The sequence below is a fragment of the Uranotaenia lowii genome, chromosome 3, assembly GCF_029784155.1.
Source record: "Uranotaenia lowii strain MFRU-FL chromosome 3, ASM2978415v1, whole genome shotgun sequence".
Taxonomy (NCBI): Eukaryota; Metazoa; Arthropoda; class Insecta; order Diptera; family Culicidae; genus Uranotaenia; species Uranotaenia lowii.
Window position 1 is genome coordinate 90,147,760 of NC_073693.1, and position 24,971 is coordinate 90,172,730.

The following is a 24,971-nucleotide window of genomic DNA, read 5'->3' on the forward strand; positions in this document are numbered from 1 at the left end:
TATGGCATACATAATATTAATTTTCTGAGTGTACTTGTATATACTGGCTGACCCGGTGTACTTTGCATCACCTTCCAAAAATAAGTTTAGTTTGTTAAAATAATTAAAATTTAGTTTTATTTCTTAGGCAGCATTTCAAACCAAATTTCAACATAATTTAGAAGCAACATAATATTTCCTTAAAATTGATATCTAAATTTGTTTTTCAAGATCTGCAACTTTTACTCTGTTTGATAAGCTTTATAAAGTTTATAATGATGTATGTTTTATTGATTTAGACTTCCAGCCCTTTTCCTCTTCCAATGCAAGAAGTGCTCACGAACCACTATAAAATCATTTTTAGTATCTAATTAACGTAACATTTCGCTTTATTTGTCTGATAACTTTTCAAATAATTCCAAATAGAATATGAATAAAGACTTATCTTCTTCTTTTCGACTCTACCCAGAAATAAGGGAGGGTCTAAAATTATTCGTACGCAAACAACCATACTCTTCCTTTTGCTTAATAGGTTCTCGATTTTTGCAAAACAAACTTGTATAGAGGCCCCGATTGGTTTATAAGTTTTCAAGCTATATTGTCGCCGAACCCCCAAACCGGAGTTTTCGTCAACATAAGCGACGGCGATATCACTGACGGCGTTGCATGTTGACCAGACATCTATCAAACATCTTCCACGTGTCGGAACCAAACAAAAGAAAGGGGTTGCCGATTGCCGAGGTGTTTTGGTGAATTTCTCTTTGTCGCAAGGTAGGCAAGGTTGCCAATCACCAGCGCGAAAACTTCGGATTTCAACTGCATTGACAATACAACGCAATTTATATGAAACTCTATTTGTCCCTCCCTTCTCCATACTACAATGCAGAATGGTTTTTAACAAACATAGAAACATATCTCGTTTGAAAATACCTTCCCATGTTAAAATCATGTTAATAATTTTTTTCGCCATATACTAAACCTGTAGACATGACACATTACAACTTGAAATGATGCCAAGCAGCACTTGTCATGGTATGAAATTTGGCGACTTTTTATACTGCATTTGGGGAAAGGTTTCCTAAATGGGCCTATCGGGTTAAATGACCCTACGGCTGTTTGACGAAATGGCTGACTAGACAGCTTATTCAACCAATGCATTGTGAGGGCGATACACTTAGAACATAAAGCAAGAAAGAATTTTATGAATCAATAAACTCAAAAAAATTTAAAAATTCATACAAAGTTTTGATACATTTCGATGTACTATTTTGACTTTTATAAATTATACGTAAAGAAGCTCAAAATAAAAACTAGGATGGCTTTTGTTACTTATTTAAATGAACTTAAAAAATAAAACATATTTAAGCTTTTATGGAGGTTAAATAGTGATTATATAGTGGAATAAGAGAGTGTTTTTGTATGCCCCCATCATGTTTGTAAAATGCCTCCATCCTAAAATAACAGGTTAAATAGGATAAATAAATGATTTTTATCATTGAAACTTCAAATTTAAGCTCTGATTAACATCTTAAGAGAGAATTGAAGATCTAAAACAGATTTGATAAAGTTTTTCTCATGGATGAACTGCCTCATAGTATGGCAACCCTAACTTTTGTTTTATTCCATAAAATTGTAATGGTTTATAAAGGAGGAAAAAAATTGTTTGATTTTGTTATTTGACTGAATCACAGCAATTTTGTCTTTTTTTGTGCTTATACAAACTTACTGACATTGTCTGTTTATTACCAATCGAAAGCCGATTTTCAAAAATTGAATGGATCGAGAAAAAAATCTGTTCATGCTTCGAAGGTGGTATGAATATTTTCTAAAAATTTTCATATAAACATCACACAAAACCTCAAAATGATGATTTTTGCGCCGAGAATGGTAGCAGTTATTAAAGTTTCTTTTGCTTTTATTTTCGAAATTAAATCTTAAATTCAATTCAGAAGCACCGGGGTAAGTGCAAACGGATTTAACCATAGTTGAACTTTTAAAAATTCTACGAAAAAATATGTAAATCTTTAAAATAAATTATATAAGTATAATATTATATAAATATTTATATAAGCGTAACATAGTGTAAAGCATGGGTGGCCAACATTTACAACAGGTGGGCCAAATTTTGGAGATGAGATAGCCTAGCGGGCCACACCATGTTTTTTTTTTAAATATTCAGAGCAAATAAATAAATACTGATTTTCAATGAGGATTTCATAAATTAATTTTTGTTTTCATTTCTGTTTCAAAAATATATTAGTATGTATGAAAGAAAGATCAATAAGATTCGGTACCGATTTCTACTTTTTCTACTTGGATTGATTTAGAAAATAATTTGAAAAATGTTGAGAGCTTGTTTCTCAGCCCAAATTATTATTCTTATAACTAAAATATTGATAAATAGCTCAAATAAATAGATCAAATATATTAATTTTTAATTCAAGGTTTAAGCTTTTAGGGTCAATTTGTAGCAGAAATGTCTAATAGTGTGTAATAATTCCAAAGAACATTAAATTTTTTTCATGGTCTGACAATTGTTTTTTTTCGATTTTTTTACTTCTGTATCCTGTTGAGTTTAAAAAAAAAGGACAAAAAATGGTATGATGATATGTATCGACTGCGAGGGTTCTGAAAAAAGTAAACTCACTTCTAATACGTGCATATTGCTTCATGAATGCCCATTTCAGATGTAATTAAATCGGCAGCGCTGCACAAAAAGTGGATCAAAAATTATTCTTTTGCAAACCGAGTTGTCCAGAATCTTATTTTTAATTTTCTAATTTGACACTATGCAAACAGATTTTTAAAATTCGAAAAGGAATTTGATGCAAGATTTTACATAAATAGACTGCAAAAACTGGTAAATATTATTGTCTAAAAAAAGAACAAATTTTAAAATTTGGTGGAAATCTGAAGACACCCTGCGCAAATTGTTGTTTCATATTTTCATTGTCATATTTTCTCGTGATATTTAAGTTAAAATTTCGTTGGTTTTAATTGAAGCTGAGATTTGAAGTAAATTCTTCGCTCTTAATTGCCTAAACTACTAATCTTTGACAAATAAACTGTTTAATTCATATTAAATTTGTTTCAATTTACTACAACTTCGTGCTAAATTTTACAGAAGTTTTTTTTATTAAATACCATATTATTATAAACTTTAAAAATAAGTCAAAATTCAAACTAGTGCCATGCACCAATTTAGGAGCTTTCATCGCCTTTAGAATAATGGTATTAGGTAATTAAATAAGGAAAATTCTTCGCAATACACATCCGTTATTCGAAAGTACTGTTCAAGTGTCAAATATTGGAAAGTTATAAAAATATATAGGTTTTTCTCCGACTTGTGTTTCAATAAAAATTTTGCTCATTTCCATCTCAAAATGGTACAGAAACCATCAAAAATCTCAATTCATAAATAGAGCTCAGATTGGAATGTGGTCATTATGATTTTGAAATGAATTTAATACGTGTTCTTGTTTATTTGATCAAATTACATTGATAAATCTGCAGTTTTTCTGTAGTACAAGTTAATGTTTGTTGCTCCACTTTTACTGAATGCTGTTTTAAGCAAAAAACCTTCATTTACAAAGACATTTAATAAATTTGAACATCCACTTCAGATCCAACATACGGGATACCCCTTTCAGACCTTTCGCACATAATGCTGAATCATTTTGCAGAGGATATTCTTGAAAGGTGGATGTTTCATGGCTAAAAAGCGCGTTTGAACTTGTTCCGTGTGAAATGACTGGAGTTAATATTAAAATGAACACTTTCAGGTCATATTAAAAATTTATTTAAAAAATTCTGCTTCCACTGGAATATCAACTATAAAAAAAAATTCATCAGAAAAGCGGATCAAAAGTCTCTTCCATGTAGCCACAATATGCAAAATAAAAACAAACTTTTCATTATAAGAACGTATTTGAATCGTAGTGTTTTTCGATGAATGATTTAAAAAAAAGTGGAGTTTATTTAGTCAAATTGTTAATTTGGGCCAAACAATATAGAGAATGATTTATACATTTTTTTGTTAATTTTGAACGTTTGCACTAGCTCTAGTGTACTTTCTTAACTGAAAATTCTTCCGGAAAATGAGGAGATCGCAGCAAGCCGTGCTCGAGAAAGGACTTTTTTTTCAATGTCGCGTTTTTCTCGTTTGTGTTTTTGCGAATATCAATTTTGGTGAAATTAAGGTGTTTTGAAGACTCCTGTTTAGAAAGATACATATTACAAGTGATTGAAATGCATCCAAATAACTGAACTAGATGCTTTTCATTTCTAAATTTGATGTTCTGTTGTGCTTGGCGAATCGAGCGAGAAGAAAATCAATCGTTGGTTATAGAAAAAGGAATTCTATTTCTGGTCGTCGTGATTTTCATACTTGAAATCAAATAAGTTAAGTTTCGGTTGGAGGGATATTAATGATCTTATGATTGTGCATCAGTCGATGAGTGTATTTCCGTTAAAATTTTGGTTCTCGTAAAATGCTCATGTAGATTTCTCCGAGTAGAACGGAAAAAAAATAAACTGGAGGTATGACCAACATTTTTTTTCGGCTCGTATTTGATTTTTTTTGGTACTTAACGGAGCCTACTAATTACGTTCTAAGGTAAACGTGAGCACCAATTGGAGGTTGAAATTAAGGGAACTGTGGGAAATAGGGAAATAGCACCAGCGGAAACCTTTGGAGTTTGGTGAGATCGTTTCGTTTAAAATACTCATTTAAACCTAATTCGTTCCAGATTTTTTCCAATTACCAACCAATTGTGTTTAAATTTTAGCAAAATATCATATGAAGTGTTTGGCAGGGAACTCCACGCTTCATTCCTCCCTTGTTCCTCTATCTTTCGCGGTTTTCATCACATGGGTGGCCTGGCCGTAGTAAAATCTGCAATGCATAGTTATATGTAACAGATAATACGCTGAAAAGAAAAATGAAAGACGCAAGTCTTTCATTTTCCAGGATGCCTACATGTTTTGGCCAGAAGAAGAAGAAGAAAATTCTTTCGCAAAATGCATATCCTCACTTTTTGTTATAAAAAAGTGGTCTATTTATTTCAAAATTTTCCCTCGTGCTTACAAAAAATCAAAAATTTCTCTGCTTTCGGCCTTTAAATTCATCAATCCTTTATTTTAAAGGACAGCTTCTTGTTCAGTTCATGTGTCTGTTAATTTTATGCGGATTTGAAGGCGCTTGATACATCTTTAGTTAAGTACATTTGTACATGTCCAACAAAATGTGTTCGATCTATTTCTGTGGAAAACATCTTATTCTTTTTTTCTGTTATCGATATGAATCAAAACTAACCTTCTGGGCATATTAGGTTATAAAATTGTATCTTCACACTTTTTTTCAAATGTCCGCAAAGAGTCATACCATTGTTTCATATGCATAAAAAATAAATTCAAATTTGTAGACAACATTTGCTTTTTTGTTTAATGCAGAATCAAAATGGTTTTATTTTAAAAATCTTTCTATGGTTTATCTGGGTAACATCTAGGCATCATTCATTAATATTTGTTTTACAAATGAGCTAGAAATCAAGAAGAAAAAAATCACATCTAGGCTTCATAGCACCACCACGTGCATTGGAAATATGCTTTGCTGAAAAATACGCGCCCAAATGTTCCCACTAATCAGAATGCTATGCCATGGTTACTATCCTCTCGCGACGTTTGCTCGCGACGCCTCGACCATGGAGACGAAAAACAAATCCCCCGAAGGAAAGCAAATTTCGAAAAAATGGAAGCTATGACTTTTCTTTGAATCAAATAATTACAAATTTGATTATTACGGACAAATGTATGCTGCTTTGTGTTCTTTTATTTGATTAAAGCGGATTCTCATGCCTACAGAAGATTCTGAAAATAATTTCAATAGAATCGGTTGGGACATTTCGGGGGAGTAGTGCGACTAATACTGTTACACAAGAATTTTATATAACAGATTTTAGTTTTTCAATAATGAAAAATTAAGTCAAAAAGATTACCTGATTACCTGTAGCTAATTCGGAATGATCGCGGAATGAATTCAAAATGCTCATAACTTCTTGTAGCTGTAGGTTTCCTAAATTGCGCTGATTTTATAATACTTGAAATTGTCAAGAATAAATCAATCCATGGATGTATACATATTTGAGGGTCTATTGGTAGTTTTGACCGCTATCCCTTAACTTCCAGAAGAAAAAAATCTTACTTCAAAAATCCGATGTTGGCTTTGCATGAACCGATTTGCTAAATTCAAATCTAAGTTCATTTTTTCGCTAACTTGATTTTCGTTTTCTTAGGAAATTGGTACAAACTTAACTGCCGGGTATTATTCTGACCGTTTTTCAAAACTTTTTATTTATATTCCAAAAAGGACTGGTTTTATATTTTCGAACAAACACATTGCGAAAAACATTCTAATCGTACTGGTATAATGGTTGCCTTTTTGATTATAATTGTGTTCAGTTGTGTACTCAGTTATGAAACGCATTTCATATCTGATTTCGGCCCATTTAAAAGTCTGGATACGGACACGGGGAAAACCTACAACGCTACCAGAGAGAAGATGAATCACATTCAAATAAACAATCATAGACTCCTCGGCTAGCTGACATTGACAAACCTCGACATTGAATTGGTTGGAGTGTTGTAGGTAGGATACTAAAAACCGTAAAATTGAGAACAAACAACAAACATTCCCTGCGCTCCCATATGTTAGTGTGTGGTGAAAGGACGTCATCCACCCACTTTTCCCCCCCCCCCCCCCCCCCCCACAGCTGGCCAACGAACGAATGCTAGAACAAAAACATCGCTGCCTATACGTAGTTATGGGATGGACGAAGTTCAAGCAACCTGTAATAATCACCCAGCACCACCCCTCGAAACTTTCACGAGAAGAAGCGACACAACAGTGCAATGGCTCGCTCTCCTCCAATTTTCCGATAATCATTCCGATTCTCCGCGTACCCACCTGACTTTCCCACGCCTCCATCGCCGAGGATGACAATCTTGTACACCCGTAGGCCGCTCCTGGTGGTTAGCGGATTGGTTTGTTGTTTCGAATTTTCCCCATTGCTGTCCAGTTTGGCCGGATTGTATTCGATCGACTGGGCTCGATTCTTCTTGCGAGCTGTACATCCGGAAAAATCACCTGCCATTGCTGTTGCTACTTCTCTTCCCTACTCAGCAAATCGCACTTCAATTTCGATGTTCCGAATATCCTCCGAGGATGATAGGTCAGCTTATCCTTCTTGTTCTCAATAGATTTAACCTTAGGCGAGGAAAAAGACACTATAATCTGCACTCTCTTCGGAATGGAAACCACCTTCTTTTTCGAGAAGGTGGAAGCCCACCCAAGGAATCCCCAAATTCACACCGCTTCTGCCTAGGTCAACACATTCTGACTCGATTGGGGACGTTTTCCATAATCACAAACTGCTGAAATTATCTCCAATTAACTTTCAAGCCTTCAATCCAACATATGCTGATGCTTTCGGCAGCAAGATTTTTCACTCAACTCTTCGGAACGGCACAGATAGATATGATTTTACGCTCCCGTTTCGATCTGAATATCTACTACAACAATGTGTATCACTTCAATAACCGAAAAAAGCCAGCAGGAACACTCCCGTATTTTTCGAAGAGCAATATGTTTGCACTCTCTCGTCACGAATTCATATCCACCAAACCGCAAGTGTCTACGGCGACGGTCAACATAGAAAAATGTAAGAACGCACTTTGGATACCAACATCAACATACACCATCAAGACCATGTTCTGTGAAGCATACATTAGCATGGGGGGCTGTGTTATAAAACGCACCCTGTGTACCAAACTTTGAGGACGAATTTTTCCTTCTGAGAGGTCAATGTTAATGATGTTAACATATTCCCCTCACATTCCCATACAAAAATAACTGTCCTTCCTCAAGGAGGGCGTCAATGCCTTAACATCCCCTGTACCTACGCATAACCGAATTAGATCCCTCTCTCGCGCTCTTGAACGAACGCAAATAATACAAAAAAAAAGCTACAATGACTTCGACGTCGGCGGGCGGTGGCGTAAAAGACGTCAGAAGCATCAAACATTGGATTTTATCGCGGTGTGAGTGTAGCTTTCAGCATACAAGCGTCGTCGTCGTCGCCGAAAGCCAATGTTGCTGCTGGCATGCCAGACCAAAACATAAACATACCAGGAGCTTGCTCTATCTCTCTCTCAGCCGCTCCACTTTATTCTATGCTACGTTTTCGATGATTTCTCTCTGACGTTGCGTACCATAAAGTATTGGGAAGCTTTCGAGAAGAGTGTAGCATAAAAAGCTCCCCTGCTGTTTGATGTTGAAGGCTCAACTATTTTGGAACATGTAAAGTGACGCTTTCGAACCATGCTTGTTGAACTCGAAAGCTAACCGTTCCAAAGCGTTAAAGACTGTTAAACATATGGATAAAATGGTGTTCAATTCCATAACAAGGTTAGATGTTTTGAAACACATTTGAACTGAAACTTTGGCAATGAGTTTTAGAACGAAAACACGGATTAGAATTGGAACTTGGAATATTTTAAGCCTTGTCCAGCAAGGCAAGCTGGCTCTACTTGCTTGAGAAGCTAGAGATACTGGGACTGACCGTAGTGCGTTGGCCTAACAGTGGGGAGCTCAAGACACAGTCCGGGCATGTCTAGCTATACAAGGACATACGAGGAGAACACGCTACTCGGAAACGAGGAGATTGTTTCCTGTTCATTCCGCAGACCCTTGCGGACCACATAAGTTTTACAGTCAACTTATGAAAAAAAAAAAAAAAAACTGTGAAAAGTGGTTGAGATAGAACAGCACGTCGTTGAAAAAGATCAGGAATATTATTGGTCCCAGATGGCTTTCATGAGGCACTTCAGATGTGGCAGGAAATCGGTTGGAGAAAGATTCAGCCCTTCAGAAAGTCAGTTTCCGACCTGACAGGTAGCTACGACATCATTCCAGTAGAGAACCACAAACCGCATTCTATGCATCGCCAGAACTCTAACAAAGCTAAAATATGGCTACTTAACCCAATCCTAGAAACGCCATCATGGAAAATTTTCCAAACATCGATAACATCATGTTAGTCACCAAAGCTTTTATAAAGCTTTTATAAAACAGCAAATTTATGAAGAGATAAATCACCGTAATTTATGTTTGTTACTTAATTTATCGGCCTTATCGGTGAAAAAACATTAAACGCTTATCACTGAAAATCGCACAAAACTCCCACATTGGGTATTGGGTTGAAGGCTGAACTAGAAGGCGAATTTTGCTACCTGATGCCATCTTGAAATCCAATATGGCGGCTTCCGCTCAACTTTAAAATGCTGCAAATGACTTAAAATTGCACGAAAGCCGCACAATATATTTACAGCATTTTAATTTCAGCGGAAGCCGCCATCTTGGATTTCAAGATGGCGTCAGATAGGGGAATTCGGCTTCTTCTGGTTTAGCCCTTTCAACTAACACCCATATTCCGAGGGTTTCATGCCATTTTCAGTCATTCAAAGCTTTGAAAAGAAATGCAGAAACAAATTTTTTCTCCTACTAGTTGGATCCTTTCTATTAATACTCATATTGTAGATTCATACCACTCCCGGTAATTTGAAGTATTTCAAAAATTTTTATATATTTTTCAATTCAACTAAAAAACAACTCACTTGACTTTTCAACAATGTGTAAAAATGGGAATTCCAGTTCAAATATGTGCAATCTAGCCTAAGCGAGTCGTGTTTTGACGTCTTGATCTATAATTGTCACCTAATTTTAACACAGTTTTAAAATCAAGCACTGCGTACCTTAAGAGTATCAGCAGCGGTCAGGTGTCAAAGCTATAATAACACTTAATTTTGACACTTCGACGGCGCACCGCAAGGTTTCATACCAGGTGCTCCTGGTTATTAAAAAAGCGAGCCAGGAGCCAAATTTGAATACCGACAGGTGCTTGACAGGTGCTAAAGTGTCTAGGGAAAATTTACAAAAGAAAAAAACAACAAACAACGACAACACCTATCGGTGCGTCACCAGTGGCAAAAAATGGAAACAAGTTTAGCACTTACCGATGCTCAAATGACCTGCTTAAGCTAAAATAAGACCTATTTAGAATGTGTCCCGGGTTAACACCTGGCACTTACCGCTGCTGATGCTCTTAGCGCAAAAAAGAGAGAATAAACATGTAAAAAAAGCTTGGAACAAACTTATTAGGTAGTTTGTTTTTTTTTTTTTTGAGTTTTAATAGAGAATTCAGGAATCTTTCAAAACAGCTTATTTAGTAAAGCTTTTATAGCGTTTTCAGAACTACCTGAAATTAAATGGTTGAATCAAGAATCTAAGCATTTTTCATGATTATAATAAAACTGTTATAAAACTTGCTGTATACATTTTTGTTGCGTTTAAATAGCTGTGGGAAGCTGACGCTGAAAAGGAAATGTGGGTAGAGGGGTCAGGAAAATAAAAGTTTAGAGTAGGCAGCTTAGAATAGAAAGCTATCTTGAGACGTTGGCTAAACCATCCTGCACTTCAATAAGTCCACTTCGGATGAATATGAACTCAAAGCAGAACAAGATAGTGAACTAACCCCTCATGATACCAGTTGGAGGAAATACGTTGGCGGGTTAAGACAGGTCGCTCACTTAATCCCAACGAAACTAACTACAGTATACAGTATTTTATATATAATTTAAAATAATAAAATAAAATGGACTGGAAAGCCCTCACCATGTTATAGAACTCTGTTATAATAGGTGTTGATTAAATCGCTGGGATGACGACCACATCATGCGAAACCATCTTAGGGGTCCAATGTTGAAAGGAGATGGCTTGGAGGCTCGTTCGTCATCATCAGAAGGTAACATGAAAAGAAATACAAAAAACAAAAAGAAAAAAAGGAAAAAGAACAATAAGATATTAGTTCATTTCATCTATCAATATATAATAGGAAGCCTAGCTCAAACCAGTAATAATCTAGCTTAAATATCTTGATTGATAAATAGACGATTTATCAACAGAACAGGAAATGCACAATGCTGTTCTTCTAAAACCTAATAATTTATTCTGGTCAGCCTCTCTGACTAACTATGCTAAGTCTACATAGGTTCTATTAAAATATACCGTGTGCCTATTTTAAAATGCCCGAAATCAGTTATTTGGACTACCTACTCATTGTTATTCTTCGAAATCATACATTCTATTATCTACTTCCATATATGAATTTCAAATCAACCGAAAAACGTCAAGAAGCAGGGCCGGATTAAGCCATCGGGGGGCCCGGGGCAATTTATCTCGGGGGGCCCCTATGATTCGATTTTTTTCTCAAATGCTATCCCAGAGAATACGTAACATTTTAACCGTACAAAAGAACTGGAGATGAGTGCAGTATACTGTTTTTGAATAGCCATGTTGTCTGCGTAAATGATAGTTTCTGGTATCTTCAAATAAAAATTGTTAATTAATCAAGTGCAAACATTGTTGAAGACATTAGAAATTTCTCAAAAACGAAAGCTTCGATTTGAACTGCAAAATGCAATATTTAATTCTCATATTTTTTAAAAATATCCTTATCACCAACTAAAATACTCTAATTTAGCAAAAATGACCAGATAGATATTTTGAATGATTTTCATTTCATCATTGATCGTCTGGTTTGTGCTTTATCGAAAAAAAAACAATTGGGAAGTATCATGAAGATTTGAAACGTAGAATAAAAAAAACACAAAATGATCAATTTCACATTCCATAGAGATACAGATATAAGAGTTTAAGAATTTAAAACTAAAAATCAGGTTATATTCAGAACCGCAATTCAGTGTCTCTTATCTAAATCATAAATTCAAATCAAGTTTTGAGGAACAAAATATGAATTGAATAAAAAAAAGAGATTCGAAGTTACAATCAGAGCCAAAGCAGGAATTGCACCAAATATGAATTTCAATTTTAACTCTTTGAAACCCATGAAAAAAAACCTTTTCATCCCAGTTTATGAATATGATTCTCATCAGATACTAAAAATTGTAATCAAACTGTTATTCTTTGTGACAAAAGTTTCATATGATGCCCTCTAAGCCAAAGGGGTAAAAGTGCAAAAATAATCGGTTTAAAAAAAATAAAAATAGAGATTAAACACAGAATGAGTTTAGTACCTTAAACAAAGATCCCGAGTTCTAAAAATTCAGAAAAAAACCATGAAACTGAACTTCAGTAAGTGAAGAAACAACATAAGACTTGAAAATCTCAATGAATTGAGTTTGGAAAAAGGTAAGATTAAAAACATAGAAATATTCATGTTCAGAGAGTTACTCAATGATATTAGCCACTTAACTATGAGATCGTTTTTATTATAATTATAGAATGATCATTTCGAAAATGATATGCTGAATTCAGGATATTAACTTGTGTCAAATCAACTGAAAATGTTTTGAAACGAATTTCAAGTCTAAGACAGAAATTTGGATGGTACTGTAGATTGGTCCAATTAAGGCAACTACAGTTCTTTTTTTAGATTTTATTTTCAAAAATAGGTAGGAAAAGGGTTTAGAATTTAAAAACCATCGTAAATTTAAATAGTATTGATTGAAAAGTGAAAAGTTATAATAATACCCGGTATCAACCCCCCAATGTATATCATAAAGCTTCTCTGTTCTCTCTTAGCACTGTGAGCCAGTTTTGATGAAATTAGCTGCTATTTTAGTACTGTAACTGTTTCTTGGAAAGTTAACGTAATAATAAACAAGTTTATTTTGCAAGACGTTTGTATGTAATGAAAATGTGGAGATATTTTTCATTATTTTAAATTTTCTGTGCAGAATATCCTGACTGACATGTTTCAATGGAAAAAAATGAAAGTTGGAGATGTTTGCCTCATATTCTTCCTAATTTATGTTGATTTATTTTCAAATTCAGTTTACATTATTTTTGGTCAGTTTTTGGGTTGAAAATTTTAAATTTCAATACCAATTTTTTGATATTTTCAGCCCGCAAAATTTGGGAGATCTTCTTCTCTGCTTACTATAGGGGGCCCCTTTATGTAAGATAAAAACTATTAAACATATTATTTCACTGGGGCCTCTTTAGTTGTTTTATTTCGAGTTTTCATTCCAAATTTCTAGTCTTGAATTCTTTTCATAGATTTAAAGAAATTGAAGTAGTATGATTAAAGTAATGTTGAAATATGTTTTCCCTCGGGGGGCCCCCTGAGCCGGGGGGCCCGGGGCAATTGCCCCCTTTGCCCCCCCCCCCCCTTAATCCGGCCTTGTCAAGAAGATACCGGTTTGTTCCGATAATGGCCACAAACTGAGCCGTCAGTTAAACAAGCGCTGAAATTGACGTCGGATCCAGATTTACTTAAAATTCCACCAGACGCCATTTTGACAATGAAACTGCACGGCTTTCAACATACAATTACCAGAAGAAATGGATTGCGCAGCTTACATTTTCAAAACAAACACTTGGTGTTTTTTTTCAGTTACGTCTTACAACAGACAGCTGATCTGAATTAGATCGAGCTCCTGAGCATTCGAAAAAGTGCCACGAGATTTGGTTAGCTTAGTTACCTCCTTGTGGCTTAGGAGATCATTGCCTACGATATCATTGCCTTTACCGAAACATGGCTTAATGACCGTACCCTCTTCAGTCAGTTTGTTGGCCCAGATTATACAGTGTTTCGTTGCGATCGTAGCCCCCTCAACAGCAAATAATCTACTGGTGGTGGAGTGTTACTTGCCGTTAGATCTACACTCCCGGCTTTGCTTATCGAAGACGTTTCCTGGGACGATCTGTAGCTTCTTTGGACCCGCATTGATCTCGGTAATCGACAACTCTATCTATGTGTAGTGTATGTGCCATCTGATCGTTCTGGCGACCTGGTTTTAGCACAGTCCTTTTCGCGTTGCCTGTCTAAAGTCAGCTCTTTTTGTTTTCCTGAGGATGACATACTCGTCATTGGCGACTTCAACATGCCCGGCCTAAAATGATGCTCCTCTCGAAGTGGCTTTCTGTTTCCAGATACTGTGCGTTCTTCGTTCTCGGCATCTTCTAGCGTATACTTAGATGCCCTTAGTACAGCGACTTTACGGCAAATAAATAAAATCGAGAATGAAATCGGACGTATGCTCGACCTCTGTTTCGTTAACGAAGGTTTCAGGATTCCGACGATTGACTTAGCACCCTCTCCCCTTGTCAAAGCTGCTCCACATCACCCAGCCTTAGTGGTCTCTCTCGATGCCGCAAGGATATTTGCTCCCGTGAAGAAAATGGCATCCATTCTCAACTACATCATTGATCGCCATGTTCCGAAACGTAGTGTTGCTACAAATCTACGGGCTCCCTGGGTCACTAAAGAACTGCGGGACTGAAGACGGCCAAGAATTTTAAGACCAGTCCGAAATCTTTTTGGATTTGTGAGCTTTTTGCCAAAAAATTTTCTAGTATCTTCATCACTGGGGAAATTTCCTTGGAGCAACTGGCCAGGGCTGTCGGAAATATATCACCCCTAGGGTCATCTTTGAATGGTATTCTGGTCGACGATGCAGCCATCCTAAAAGCGACAGCTAAGCTAAAAAATTCATCTTCTACGGGCCCGGACGGTATATGTACCAGCTACTTTTTTGAAGCGTTTTATGCCATCTCTACTGACACCTATAAGGCACATCTTTCAATCATCGCTGGACTGCGGAATCTTTCCCTCATTGTGGAAAGAAGCTGTTTCCTGTCCACAAAAAGGGAGATAAGAGAGATGTGAGCAACTACCGCGGAATCTCCGCTTTGTGCGCGATCGCCAAATTTTTTGAACTGGTTGTTTTGGATCCAATTTTCTCATTTTGCAAGCATCAATTCTCCAACGATCAGTACGGGTTCATGCCTAAACGATCCACGACTACAAACCTACTGAGTTTTACATCGTTCGTGCAGGACAGCTTTGCCAAGAAAACTCAAACAGGTGAACCACGATATTGCAATCGCAAAGCTCGAACGTTTAGACTTCTGTAGTTCCCTACTGGATTGGTTCCGGAGTTACTTAATGGTACGAAAGTTATCCGTTCGTACTGGTGAATTCTTTTCTAGGCAGTTCGTTGCCTCTTCAGGAGTGCCTCAAGGAAGTCATTTGGGACCGATCATTGTCGTGATCGATTTTAATGATGTATTCTCGCTCCTTGGTGGCACAAAGCTCGCATATGCCGATGACCTGAAACTTATTCACACCATAAACGGCCAAGACGACATCAACTTCTTGCAACAGCAATTCACCGCAACCGCAGTTAATGCTCGGTAACATCGTTCACTCGTAAGCGACATCCTCTTCATGCAGAGTAAATCCTCGGAGACCAAACCAACATCCGCGTGGACCAAATCAACGATCAGGGTGTTATTCTCGACCGACAGCTGGAGTTCAAGACTCATACGAACTATGTTGTCGACGAAGCTTCTCGAAGCGTTGGATTCTTGTTTCGTATGGCCAAAGATTTCAAAGACGTATATTGCCTGAAAAGTCTTTATTGTTGCATAGTTCGTTCTATTCTCGAGTACGCTTCAGCTGTTTGGTGCCCTTTCTACCAGAATGGGGCTGAAAGAATCGAGGCTATTTAGCGGCGTTTCTTGCGGTACGCTCTACGACACCTAAACTTGCGAGATTCGTTTCGTTTACCAAGCTATGAAAACCGCTGCCGTCTCATAGGCTTAGATACGCTTCAAGTACGCCGAAATGCTACACGTGCTCTAGTTGTAGCGGATCTTCTAACATCTAGAATCGACTGTCCCGAACTGTTGGAGGCCATACCTCTCAGCGGACGACCACGAGGATTACGAAACCAGAACCTGCAGCTCTACGTACCTATTCGCCTGAACAATTACGGTACTAACAGCGCTTTCATCGGCATTCTTAAAACTTTTAATCGGTTTTCCGAACATTTCGACGTCTCAAGGAACGTATTCCGTAGAAAAATTTTAAGTGTATCTAGTATTGTGTAGTTTTATGTTGATATGATTTTAATTTGTTAGTTATAGTGTAGACATTAGGATCAACATGTGATCCGTTGATGCTTTAAACAATAAACAGAACATCTTATTTTTTTGACAGTTCAAGTGTCATTTGAGCTGTTTTCCTGTAATTCGGAGGATCATGGGCCCGAGAGGAATTATTGCGATTTTAGTGTATACAGATTTCAGAAGAAGTGAAGCGTCTCGAGATTCGCGAGGATTCACATTGGAATTTCGTATAAATTCAGCAATTTTCCTGTGGGTCGGAGGGTCATTATCACGAGGGGAAAAATTGCGTTCTTAGTGTGTAAGCATTTTTTCGTGACCATAATAAAACAGTTATAAAACTAGCTGCATACAAATTGCCACAATAAAACTTTCAAATGCTAGTTGGCTTAATCTGTGTTACTTGGGGTAGTTCTGGTAGCAACACGTACTTACTTTTTTATAGGCAGGGTTAAGTTTGCGGTTTTCGGCCTGATGAGACTTGTGCCTGATGTAGTAAAGAAGGACTTTATTATTCAGCGTTTTCATTTACCGCAACTCTTTCTTGACCCAAGGTGCCCGTAGATTTAAAATCGCAAAGCTTTTTGGCACTTGGCGATCGATTATGTAGTTGACAACGTGGGAGAAAAGTCGGCGTTCTTAAAGTCGAGGTGGAAGGACGCAGGTTTTTCAATGATGGCGACAGTTCCGGAAATATCTAGCGTAAGCAGTGAAGTGGGGAGATGAAGAACGCACTTGACCAGAGACGCAGGAGCTCTTTGGATTGAAGGGACCCGTCGTTAACGAAACAGAGATCCGTTTATACTCCGTAAAGTTTACAATCTATTTATACTCCGTAGAGATATGTATTTTTTTATACTCAGTAGAATTTACAATACATTGTTACATTTCGTGGTATTAGTGTTCATTTTAACGTCCGAAGACTTACAAAATTTTCTTAGCCTTGATTTAGGGTGACGGGATTCGATCAACGAACTTCTGGCTTATAAGCCAAGGACGTTCGCCATTAGGCTAAACGGCCACCTCTAAAGATAAAATGGGCGACGTTAACGAGGATTTTTCTGCGACGGCAAACAAGGAGCTGGCTTTAGAAGAGCACCATTGACATGTGCAAAATTTCAGCTTAATCGGACTTGATTTAGGGATGCCTTAAAACGCTCAAAGTTTCGGTTTTTACCCCCAAAAATCACCAAAGGGGGGACCAAATGAAATCGGGAAAATCGAAATTAGAATTTTGATGCCAAATGCATTAAATGTCGAAATCTGGTGTTATCTCGAAAAAAAAATTGTATAAAAATCAACTTTCTGGGACTTTTAGTTATCCGAAAAAGACCGATTTTTCAAAAAGAGTACTGCTTTATAGTCAACATAACGCTGTCAAATTTCTTCCATGACCGATCACAAGGAACGTAGCTATCATAAAAAAGTGTCTCATTTCTAAATGAGCTAAGCTTTAGTAGTGTTCTCAATATGTTAAAAAAAATCATCCACACTAGGTCCTTTTTCACTTTATTTGTTACGTTGCTGCAAACGAAGCGACTTGAAGCTCCTTCACGATTCGCGCATATATCGTGCAGCGAGATAGTTCTTCCCTCGGGTTTATTTGCCTTATGTCGAAATAACACCTGTAGTATCCTTCCGGCGCTACCGAGGGAATTTTGTTTGAATCCATGATTAAATTTTTGATATAAAATTCTCCCTTCGGTGTTGGGCACAACCCTTCTCGAGGAATTCGCGGGAAATTGGTATAGTTCTGGAACTGCCCCGAGTTCGGGGCCAAATAAAATTTAATAAAATCGCAAACCGGCATCGGAAGCAGCTTCAACGGATATCTGGAAAACTGGTTGTTGCCCAGCGCACTTCGGTCACAGTAGCATTCAAGCTGCGGAAAAAAATGCGGATACAGATTCTAGTATGATTGATTTAATTCGAAACTTGAGAAGAAAGTGTTACCTCGTGGTCGTTATTCATCTCGATAAACATTTCATAGGTGCCGTTCAAAACGGCCGTTGTGCGGTTGAATTTCCGGACCCGCAGATTTGTGAAATTCGAAATCTTGGTATACTCACAGTTGAATTGATCTAGTTCAATGGTCATTTTGTAAAGCGCTTGAGCCGCGTGAATGATAAGGATCACCTGAAGCCATGCTACTATAATCGTTTGCCTAGTAGTCTTCATAGTGTGCTCCAAACTGGAACTGGGCCGATCACGGGGCCATTTATAGTTTAGGTCTGGTATGTAGAACGCATCTTGATATACCATTACAAGCAGCTCCTGATGAAACATGAATTCGTGAGTTACTTTTCGAGAGTACCGTGTAGTGTTTTATCGATTACACAAGGCAACAAAATTCACGGTTTCCAAAATGCTAAGAATTTGGAAAAATGGTAAAAGAAAGTTAAACAAATTTTTCCACTTTTCTGGCAAAACTCTAGAATATTAAAAAGATTTTAAAAATAAAGATTTTAATCCAATCATCAACTTTCCCGAAGGCAGCGAGTAATTTTCGGTTCTGAGCAAAAAGTTAAAAAAAAATCTTTTGGTCATTTTTTTACAATTCTGCAAACCGCGGGAATTTAAATGAAATTTTAAAGAGGATTTTAACCAAATAGAATCTAACGGGTGGCAACTAAAATTTTTGAATTTCTCTTTCAAGCTGTGAAGAAAAGTCAAGTGTGCTTGCAGAAGATTTGATTAATTGGAATTAACGGTACATTATTGGAAAAAAAAAATTAGTGAACAGTTGAAAACGGTTCATAATCAGTGTTTAGCGAAGCTTCCGATTGATGTCGGAACAGGAGCGTTGTACGGCCTTCATGTCAACTTAGTGAATACATCTCTTGATTATACCAATCAATTGTTTGCAGTTCTCCATTATTTTTGTACCAATAAACTCAAAGTTCCGAAAAAAATCTTCGATTGTGCGACGCTGAGGCAGATTTGTCGGGTTGTGGTATTTCAACACCCCATATCACCAAAAATAGAAGAGATAGATAAAATAATCTGACGAATGATTCGTTATTAAAAAGTTATTAAAGTTATCAAAACACAGACACAAAAATGCTGTTGACTTGTGTTATAAACAAAGTTCTTAAGTATTTTTACATTGAAGCGTGTTATGAAATTTAAATGAAAATCAATTGACAAAAAATATGGTTAATAGAAAACGGAACAAAAATTTTTTGTATTTTCATATATTTTCAAATGTTTGTCTATAAGTGAAAAAAAGTCTCAACTGTACCTACATAGGTGAGTGCTCCTATTTTGGACCTAGAGCCTACTTTAGTCCTAAAATGCCAAAAATTGTAAATAATTCTTTTTGCTGGCATAAAATTTATATATTCCTATGCACACAATGAACTCTTGTTCTTCCAGAACCCTACCATACCGTTTTTTGACATTAAAAGTCTTTCTGATAAAATTTTCAACGTTTTTGAAAATGTACCTCCTCATCAGTGTAAATCAGACAGCTCATTTAGTGGGGAGCGTTTTAAGAAATTAGAGTGTTTAAGGAAAAATCACGGTTTTTTACTGTCGAAGCCAAAAATTAAAAAAAAAAATTACTTTCATTGTGAAGAATATGAACCATCCTACCTATTTTTCCTAAAATTCATGAAAATCACTGGAAAACTCGGAAAATTTGCAAAAGGTCCAAATACAGGAAACTATCGACTTTGATGTTCCATGTTTAGACCTAACATCACCAAAACTTTGTATCAACACCAACGAATCAACAAAGGTGCGATTTTTTTTTATTATGGCATAGTTCTGAACCAATATTGAATATTCCTAACAGTTCTTGCCAGCTTTACGGATATAAACTACAAGTAAGTAGACACAAACAACTTCCAGCTATTGTTTTGCTGATAGAGCTGACGGGGAATGAAAATGTTCGTGATATTCATAACAGAAATTTTAATTTTTTTAAATGTTAAAAAGCTGTAATACTTTTTTATGATAAAAATTTATTGAAGATTACATTTTCAATGAATTTGTTTATTTATTTCCGAAAAATCATACTTTTATATGAATTTTAGTTCTAGGTCCATTAAAAGGAACCGGTCCAGTACCAAAATAGGAACAGTAGGTTCAATATTGGAACTTTGGATCATCCATATCTTTGCAAATCTCTCAATAACGGCGTAACCTATGTTGAAAATTTTTATTGAAACTTTCAGATAAGATCATGACTTATAAATGAATTTCCTAAAGGACATAAAATTCCCGTCAATTTTTGAGAAAATCATGATTGTTTAAAAACCACCACTTAAAGGGTCCAAAGTAGGGCAACTAACCCTATATTGTTATCATTTTTTTATTTTTTTTTTTTGGCGGGGGAAGGATAGGGAAAACAGGGGATTTTGGGGGACAAATGGGTAGAAGATCGATTATATTTCTTCATAGATACTGCTGCTCCGGAGGAATGAGAGGACCTTTTCCTCTTCTTCAGGGTCATTCGACAGGATCTGTCGAAGGTTGTCGGCTAGGTCGCAGTCCAGGCGGGCTTGCTGGTGAATAGAACATTGCGTGAGGATGTGTTTGATGGTGATGGTTACGGGTCCTCTTTACCCATAAGATAGCCATGGGTTAATCTTGTGTGTCCTATGCGTATTCAGGTTAGGGCTCTCCGCTCAAAGAAGGTCGTTCCATGCGTAGGTGCAGTTTTTGACCTCCCTCAGCTTGTTTTCGGTGATGTTGTTCCAGGTGTTTGCCCAAGAGAGGAGCAGGCGATTTTTAAGCCAGTGGGAGGCATCTGAGGGAGGGATGAACATATTGGGGGAATCCAGCACAGAGTTATTTTCTTCACAACTGCTATGTTGGAAAGGGCAATTATCCATTGGTGTTTGGTGTTGGCTGACTGGACAGCTCTCAGCACGCTTGCAGAGTCGGAGAAGATGACTGCGCCGGTAGACGGTCAGAGGTCTTGGGCTGCTTTTAGGATGGCGAAAGCTTCAGAGCTGAAAACGGAGCACTTGGGTGGTAGAGCAAGGACCACACTGTCGCTAGTACTGAATATGCCACATCCAACATGGCCGTCAGTGGACTTGGAACCATCAGTGAAGAACTTAGGTATTTGCTTGTATTTTCGGTTGACGAGCTGATGATAGTTGGCTAGCGCAACGGTAGAGCTTCCTCCGCCTCGTACCGCAGAAAGCAGGCTGAGATCGACTTTTGGGACAGGGGCATTGAATTTGCGAGGTCGAGGTTCAGGGCAGGTTGATATTTCAGGGATAGATGTTTGATACTTTTGTAGGTAGTTTTCGGTACGCTGGACCATAGGTACTTCGGGGTTTCGGTTGTAGGATAACCAGCGGATCGTTTTGCTGGAAAGGTTCTTTGCAATGATGTAGTCAAAAGGGATCTGTCCACTTTCTGCCATGATAGAAACGATTGGGCTGCTCCGGAAGGCGCCACCGATGATGCGAACTGCTTGGTTGTATATTGGCTCCAGTTTTTCGTTAATGCGGTCGCCAAAGCGGCTAAATAGGCCCACTCCGTGAAGCATGGTAGGCTTCAGCCATCCATGAAGGAATCGGAACAGTGAAGAGCGGGAGCCGGCGCTCCGGGCGCTACATAACTTTTTAAGGTTGTTGGGTTTGGGTGAAGCTGATTTCCGAACTTGGTTTGCATGGTTGATGAATTTGAGTTTATCATCCACCAAGACTCCCAGAATGCGGGATGCGGGATTATCCCCATTGTCCAACTTTATTGCCCATTATAAGTGGGGGATGTTTGTTCAGCTTCTTCTTCCTGCTACTAAGATGCATGAGTTTTGACTTTTCTGAAGCGAAGGTGAAACCCATGGAAGGTGCCCAGTTGTCTACCCTGTTTACGGCTATTTGTAGTTGCTTTCTGGATAGTACTGAGTAGGGAGACACGGATATCAGGGTTATGTCGTCGGCATAGGCCAGAACATTGACGTCCTCTGGAACTACGTCAAAGAGTGATTGCATCCCAATAAGAAATAGCGTTGAGGCCAATACAAAGCCTTGGAGCACACCGTTTGCTACGGTGTGGGGGGATGATAGCTTGCCATCGATGTAGACTCTAGCTTAACGTTCAGTCAGGAAGCTGCGGATGAAATATCCCATTCGGCCCAGAACACCCCATTGTTTTAGCCCGGTCAAAGGCCTTAGAAAGGTCCAAACATAAGCACTCCACGTGTTGGCTGTTATCGATGGCGTCGGCAACGAAATTTTCAAATGTGGTAAGGTGGTCGTCGGTAGAGCATCCAGGGCGAAAGCCAAACTGTCTTGTGTCGAGAAGGTTGTTGGACTCAAGAAAGGAGACTAGACGGCATTTAACCCGGCGTTCAAGAATCTTTCCTGCACAGTCCAAGAGGGTGATGGGACGATTAATGAGGTGAAGGTCTTGATGGGGTTTGGGAATTGGTATGATCAGACCTTCTTTCCACTGCGTAGGGATTTCGCCGACGTCCCAGATATTGTTGAGAATTTCCAGAAACAGAATCTTGCCGATCAGTAGAAGGTGTTTCAAAAGGGGATAACCAATCTCGTCTTCACCGGCTGAACGTACTTTTACCGTACTAATGGCGATGTCATGTTCTTGTAAAGTGAAATCGGAGTTGTAATCGATGTTTGAACCAGTACTAAAGTCGATAGCGTTTTCGTTGTTAGGATTTGGATCCGCAGAAGAGACGGAGGAGAAGTGTGTACAGAAGGATTCAGCGAGCAATGCAGGGTTGTTGGAATATTGTTGACCCAGCAACAGATGGAAACGGTTGGTGCGATTGGAGCCATTCAGGCTTTTGATTTTATCCCAAACTTTGGCGGATGGAGTTTGGGGATTGATTTCCTCCACAAAATCCCTCCAACTATTTCTTTTTGTAGTTTTAACGGCAATCTTAGCGGCAGATCGTGCAACTTTGTACTCTCCAAGGGCGAAAAAATGTTGGGGGTGATCGTTAGGGAGGCGACGTAGTGTTCGGAGCTTTTTACGTTTTGTCACGGTTCGCAGCATTTTGTCAAAATCGAAATGGGCCTGTACTCAGACCTTTTTATACATCATTCTGCTCAAATTTAAAATATTCTATCTTTATTATATAGAATCTTTTTATCGCGATTTAGAATACTAAGTGTGTACAAACAAAAGGTTTAATTTTTAGGATATTTTGACAATTCATAAAACGACATAACTGCGAGTCACATGAGGTAACTTGCCTAATTTGACCTCTTATTTCTGTAATTGCTTCAGCAAAAATAACGTGAGTTCCAATGAGCTTAGAGAAATAATCTATGCTCACGCTCACCTGAACGGACATGAATTGCCTGGAGGTGAAATTTAACTGGTCACGTTACGTGACTCATAACTCATTCTGATAGGAGAAATATAATAAAAAAGTATATCCAAATTTTAAACAATTTTGTGTTTTTTGTCCTCATCAAGATGTGATATCTAACCTTGCTTTAGAAAATTAGAAAAAGTACTTACCATTCACATGCTCTTGGTTTGACAGAAGTTGCTTGTTTTTTATTCCGATTTGGCTTCTTCTGCTTCTTACAAGTCTTTAGACCCAATCTTACCTTGGAACGATGGACGATTCGGTGAGGGGATCCTACTTTTTGGTCACATTCCGAACTGAGGCAGTCTTCCTACTGATGGCATAAGCACGCATGACTTTCCGGTCCAAAGTTTTGTCCACCGGGCCCGGTTTCCCCCCAGGTTTTTTTTTTGTCCACGAAGCTGCTTCCCTTTCCATAGTTCTGAATTGCATTTTTGACTGCTCCAATGATTTTTTTTTCTGGGATTTTCATTCTGTTGGATGATTCATCCCAGGCTCCAATGATTACTTCTTCCATTTTTGCTATCTAATTCAGCGATATGTTCGGGAAAGTACACAAACTGTGCACGATATTTTTTGCGGTTTTCCGGTAAAATGCTTCTAATTTCCACGAGAATTATTAAAATTTGAGCTCAAGAAACACAGAGTTAGAAGTTGAACTGTAAACGACTAAAAACAGCAGAAATTAGCTGTTTAAACGTCACCCGGAATTAGCACTGTTGTATCAAAATCGTGCTAAGACATAATGGGACACCCTATAATATAATGAATTTAGTTTGCTGCTTTTAGTTAAGTTAAAAGCTATGTATCCTACAAAATAGCGTATTCTTGTTATGTGTCTTGAGTAATTTTTAAAGAAACCTGCTGTTTTTTTTTATTCGATGTTTTTTATGTTGGAAAGAAATCCTACGAAAACTTTCGTTTGATTTTAGCTCATTTCTAAACCATTTGATGCAAGAATTCGTTTCACTACTCCTAGCAGATTTACCATCTCATCTACATTTTTTGCAAAGAAAAAATAGATCATTTGAAAATTGAAGTGAAGCTTTCTTCACAATTACGAACTGTACTGTATTTCGTTGAGATAGATTTGAGTAATTATTTTAATATGCTTTCCTGAATCGAGTTGTTACCAAATAAGTAGATTGACAAGAGGGTTGTACTCCATTTACCCGAAAACCATTGCCCAGAATGAAAAATCCCCAGAATTCCATTCGCCAGAAAGAACCATTCCCCAGAATTTTTTTTCCCCAGACGAACCATTCCCTAGAAAAGTTTTCGCCAGAATGTACCATTTCCCAGAAATTTTTTCACCAGAATGAACCATGTACCAGAAATTTTTTCGCAAGAAGGACCGTTTCCCAGAAAATTGAAAACATTTATCCTTACTAGAAATTATTTAAAAAAAAAGGAATTGTTACAAAAAAAAAAGGGGTTTCATAACTTTATTCCTTTGCGGCAAGGCCGCAACCAACGAGGATGAAGGGGCTGAGGCGGCACAAAGCCGCCGAAGCTCCCAAATCCGAGGAGGCCGCCGACCCGCCGTCGGAAGCGGCGGCCCTAAGACATTGGTCTAGGTCTGCCGGGGTTTCCTAGGTCTGCGTGAAAGCTAGGGGTGATCCCTTAGCCCCGTCCGCCACGCGACAGCGTGAAGGACAAAACGTCTTTCAAGTTCGAACGCGCAGCGTGAGGAGTCGGATA

At 37.7% G+C, this 24,971-nt stretch overlaps 3 protein-coding genes across 3 annotated transcripts in view; all 3 read right to left on the reverse strand.

Annotated features, from left to right (window-relative positions):
* LOC129750559 (GTP-binding protein Rit2) overlaps nucleotides 1–7,608 on the reverse strand; it is a 35,058-nt gene extending 27,450 nt beyond the window's left edge. The window contains exon 1 of the mRNA XM_055745529.1: nucleotides 6,944–7,608. Coding sequence (XP_055601504.1) covers nucleotides 6,944–7,130 — 187 coding nt within the window. The 5' untranslated portion in view covers nucleotides 7,131–7,608. The remainder of the gene's footprint in view (nucleotides 1–6,943) is intronic.
* Nucleotides 7,609–17,469: 9,861 nt separating this feature from the next.
* LOC129750876 (uncharacterized) lies at nucleotides 17,470–18,143 on the reverse strand. Its single transcript, XM_055746005.1, has 2 exons — nucleotides 17,921–18,143; nucleotides 17,470–17,849 (listed from the first exon to the last, which is right to left on the reverse strand). The coding sequence occupies exons 1-2, from the start codon at nucleotides 18,062–18,064 to the stop codon at nucleotides 17,484–17,486; spliced, it is 510 nt and encodes a 169-aa protein (XP_055601980.1). The 5' UTR covers nucleotides 18,065–18,143; the 3' UTR covers nucleotides 17,470–17,483.
* A 3,511-nt stretch (nucleotides 18,144–21,654) lies between these two features.
* Nucleotides 21,655–22,948, reverse strand: LOC129752386 (uncharacterized). The gene is made up of 2 exons (XM_055748176.1): nucleotides 22,117–22,948; nucleotides 21,655–21,899 (listed from the first exon to the last, which is right to left on the reverse strand). The coding sequence occupies exons 1-2, from the start codon at nucleotides 22,946–22,948 to the stop codon at nucleotides 21,655–21,657; spliced, it is 1,077 nt and encodes a 358-aa protein (XP_055604151.1).
* Nucleotides 22,949–24,971: the final 2,023 nt, after the last annotated feature.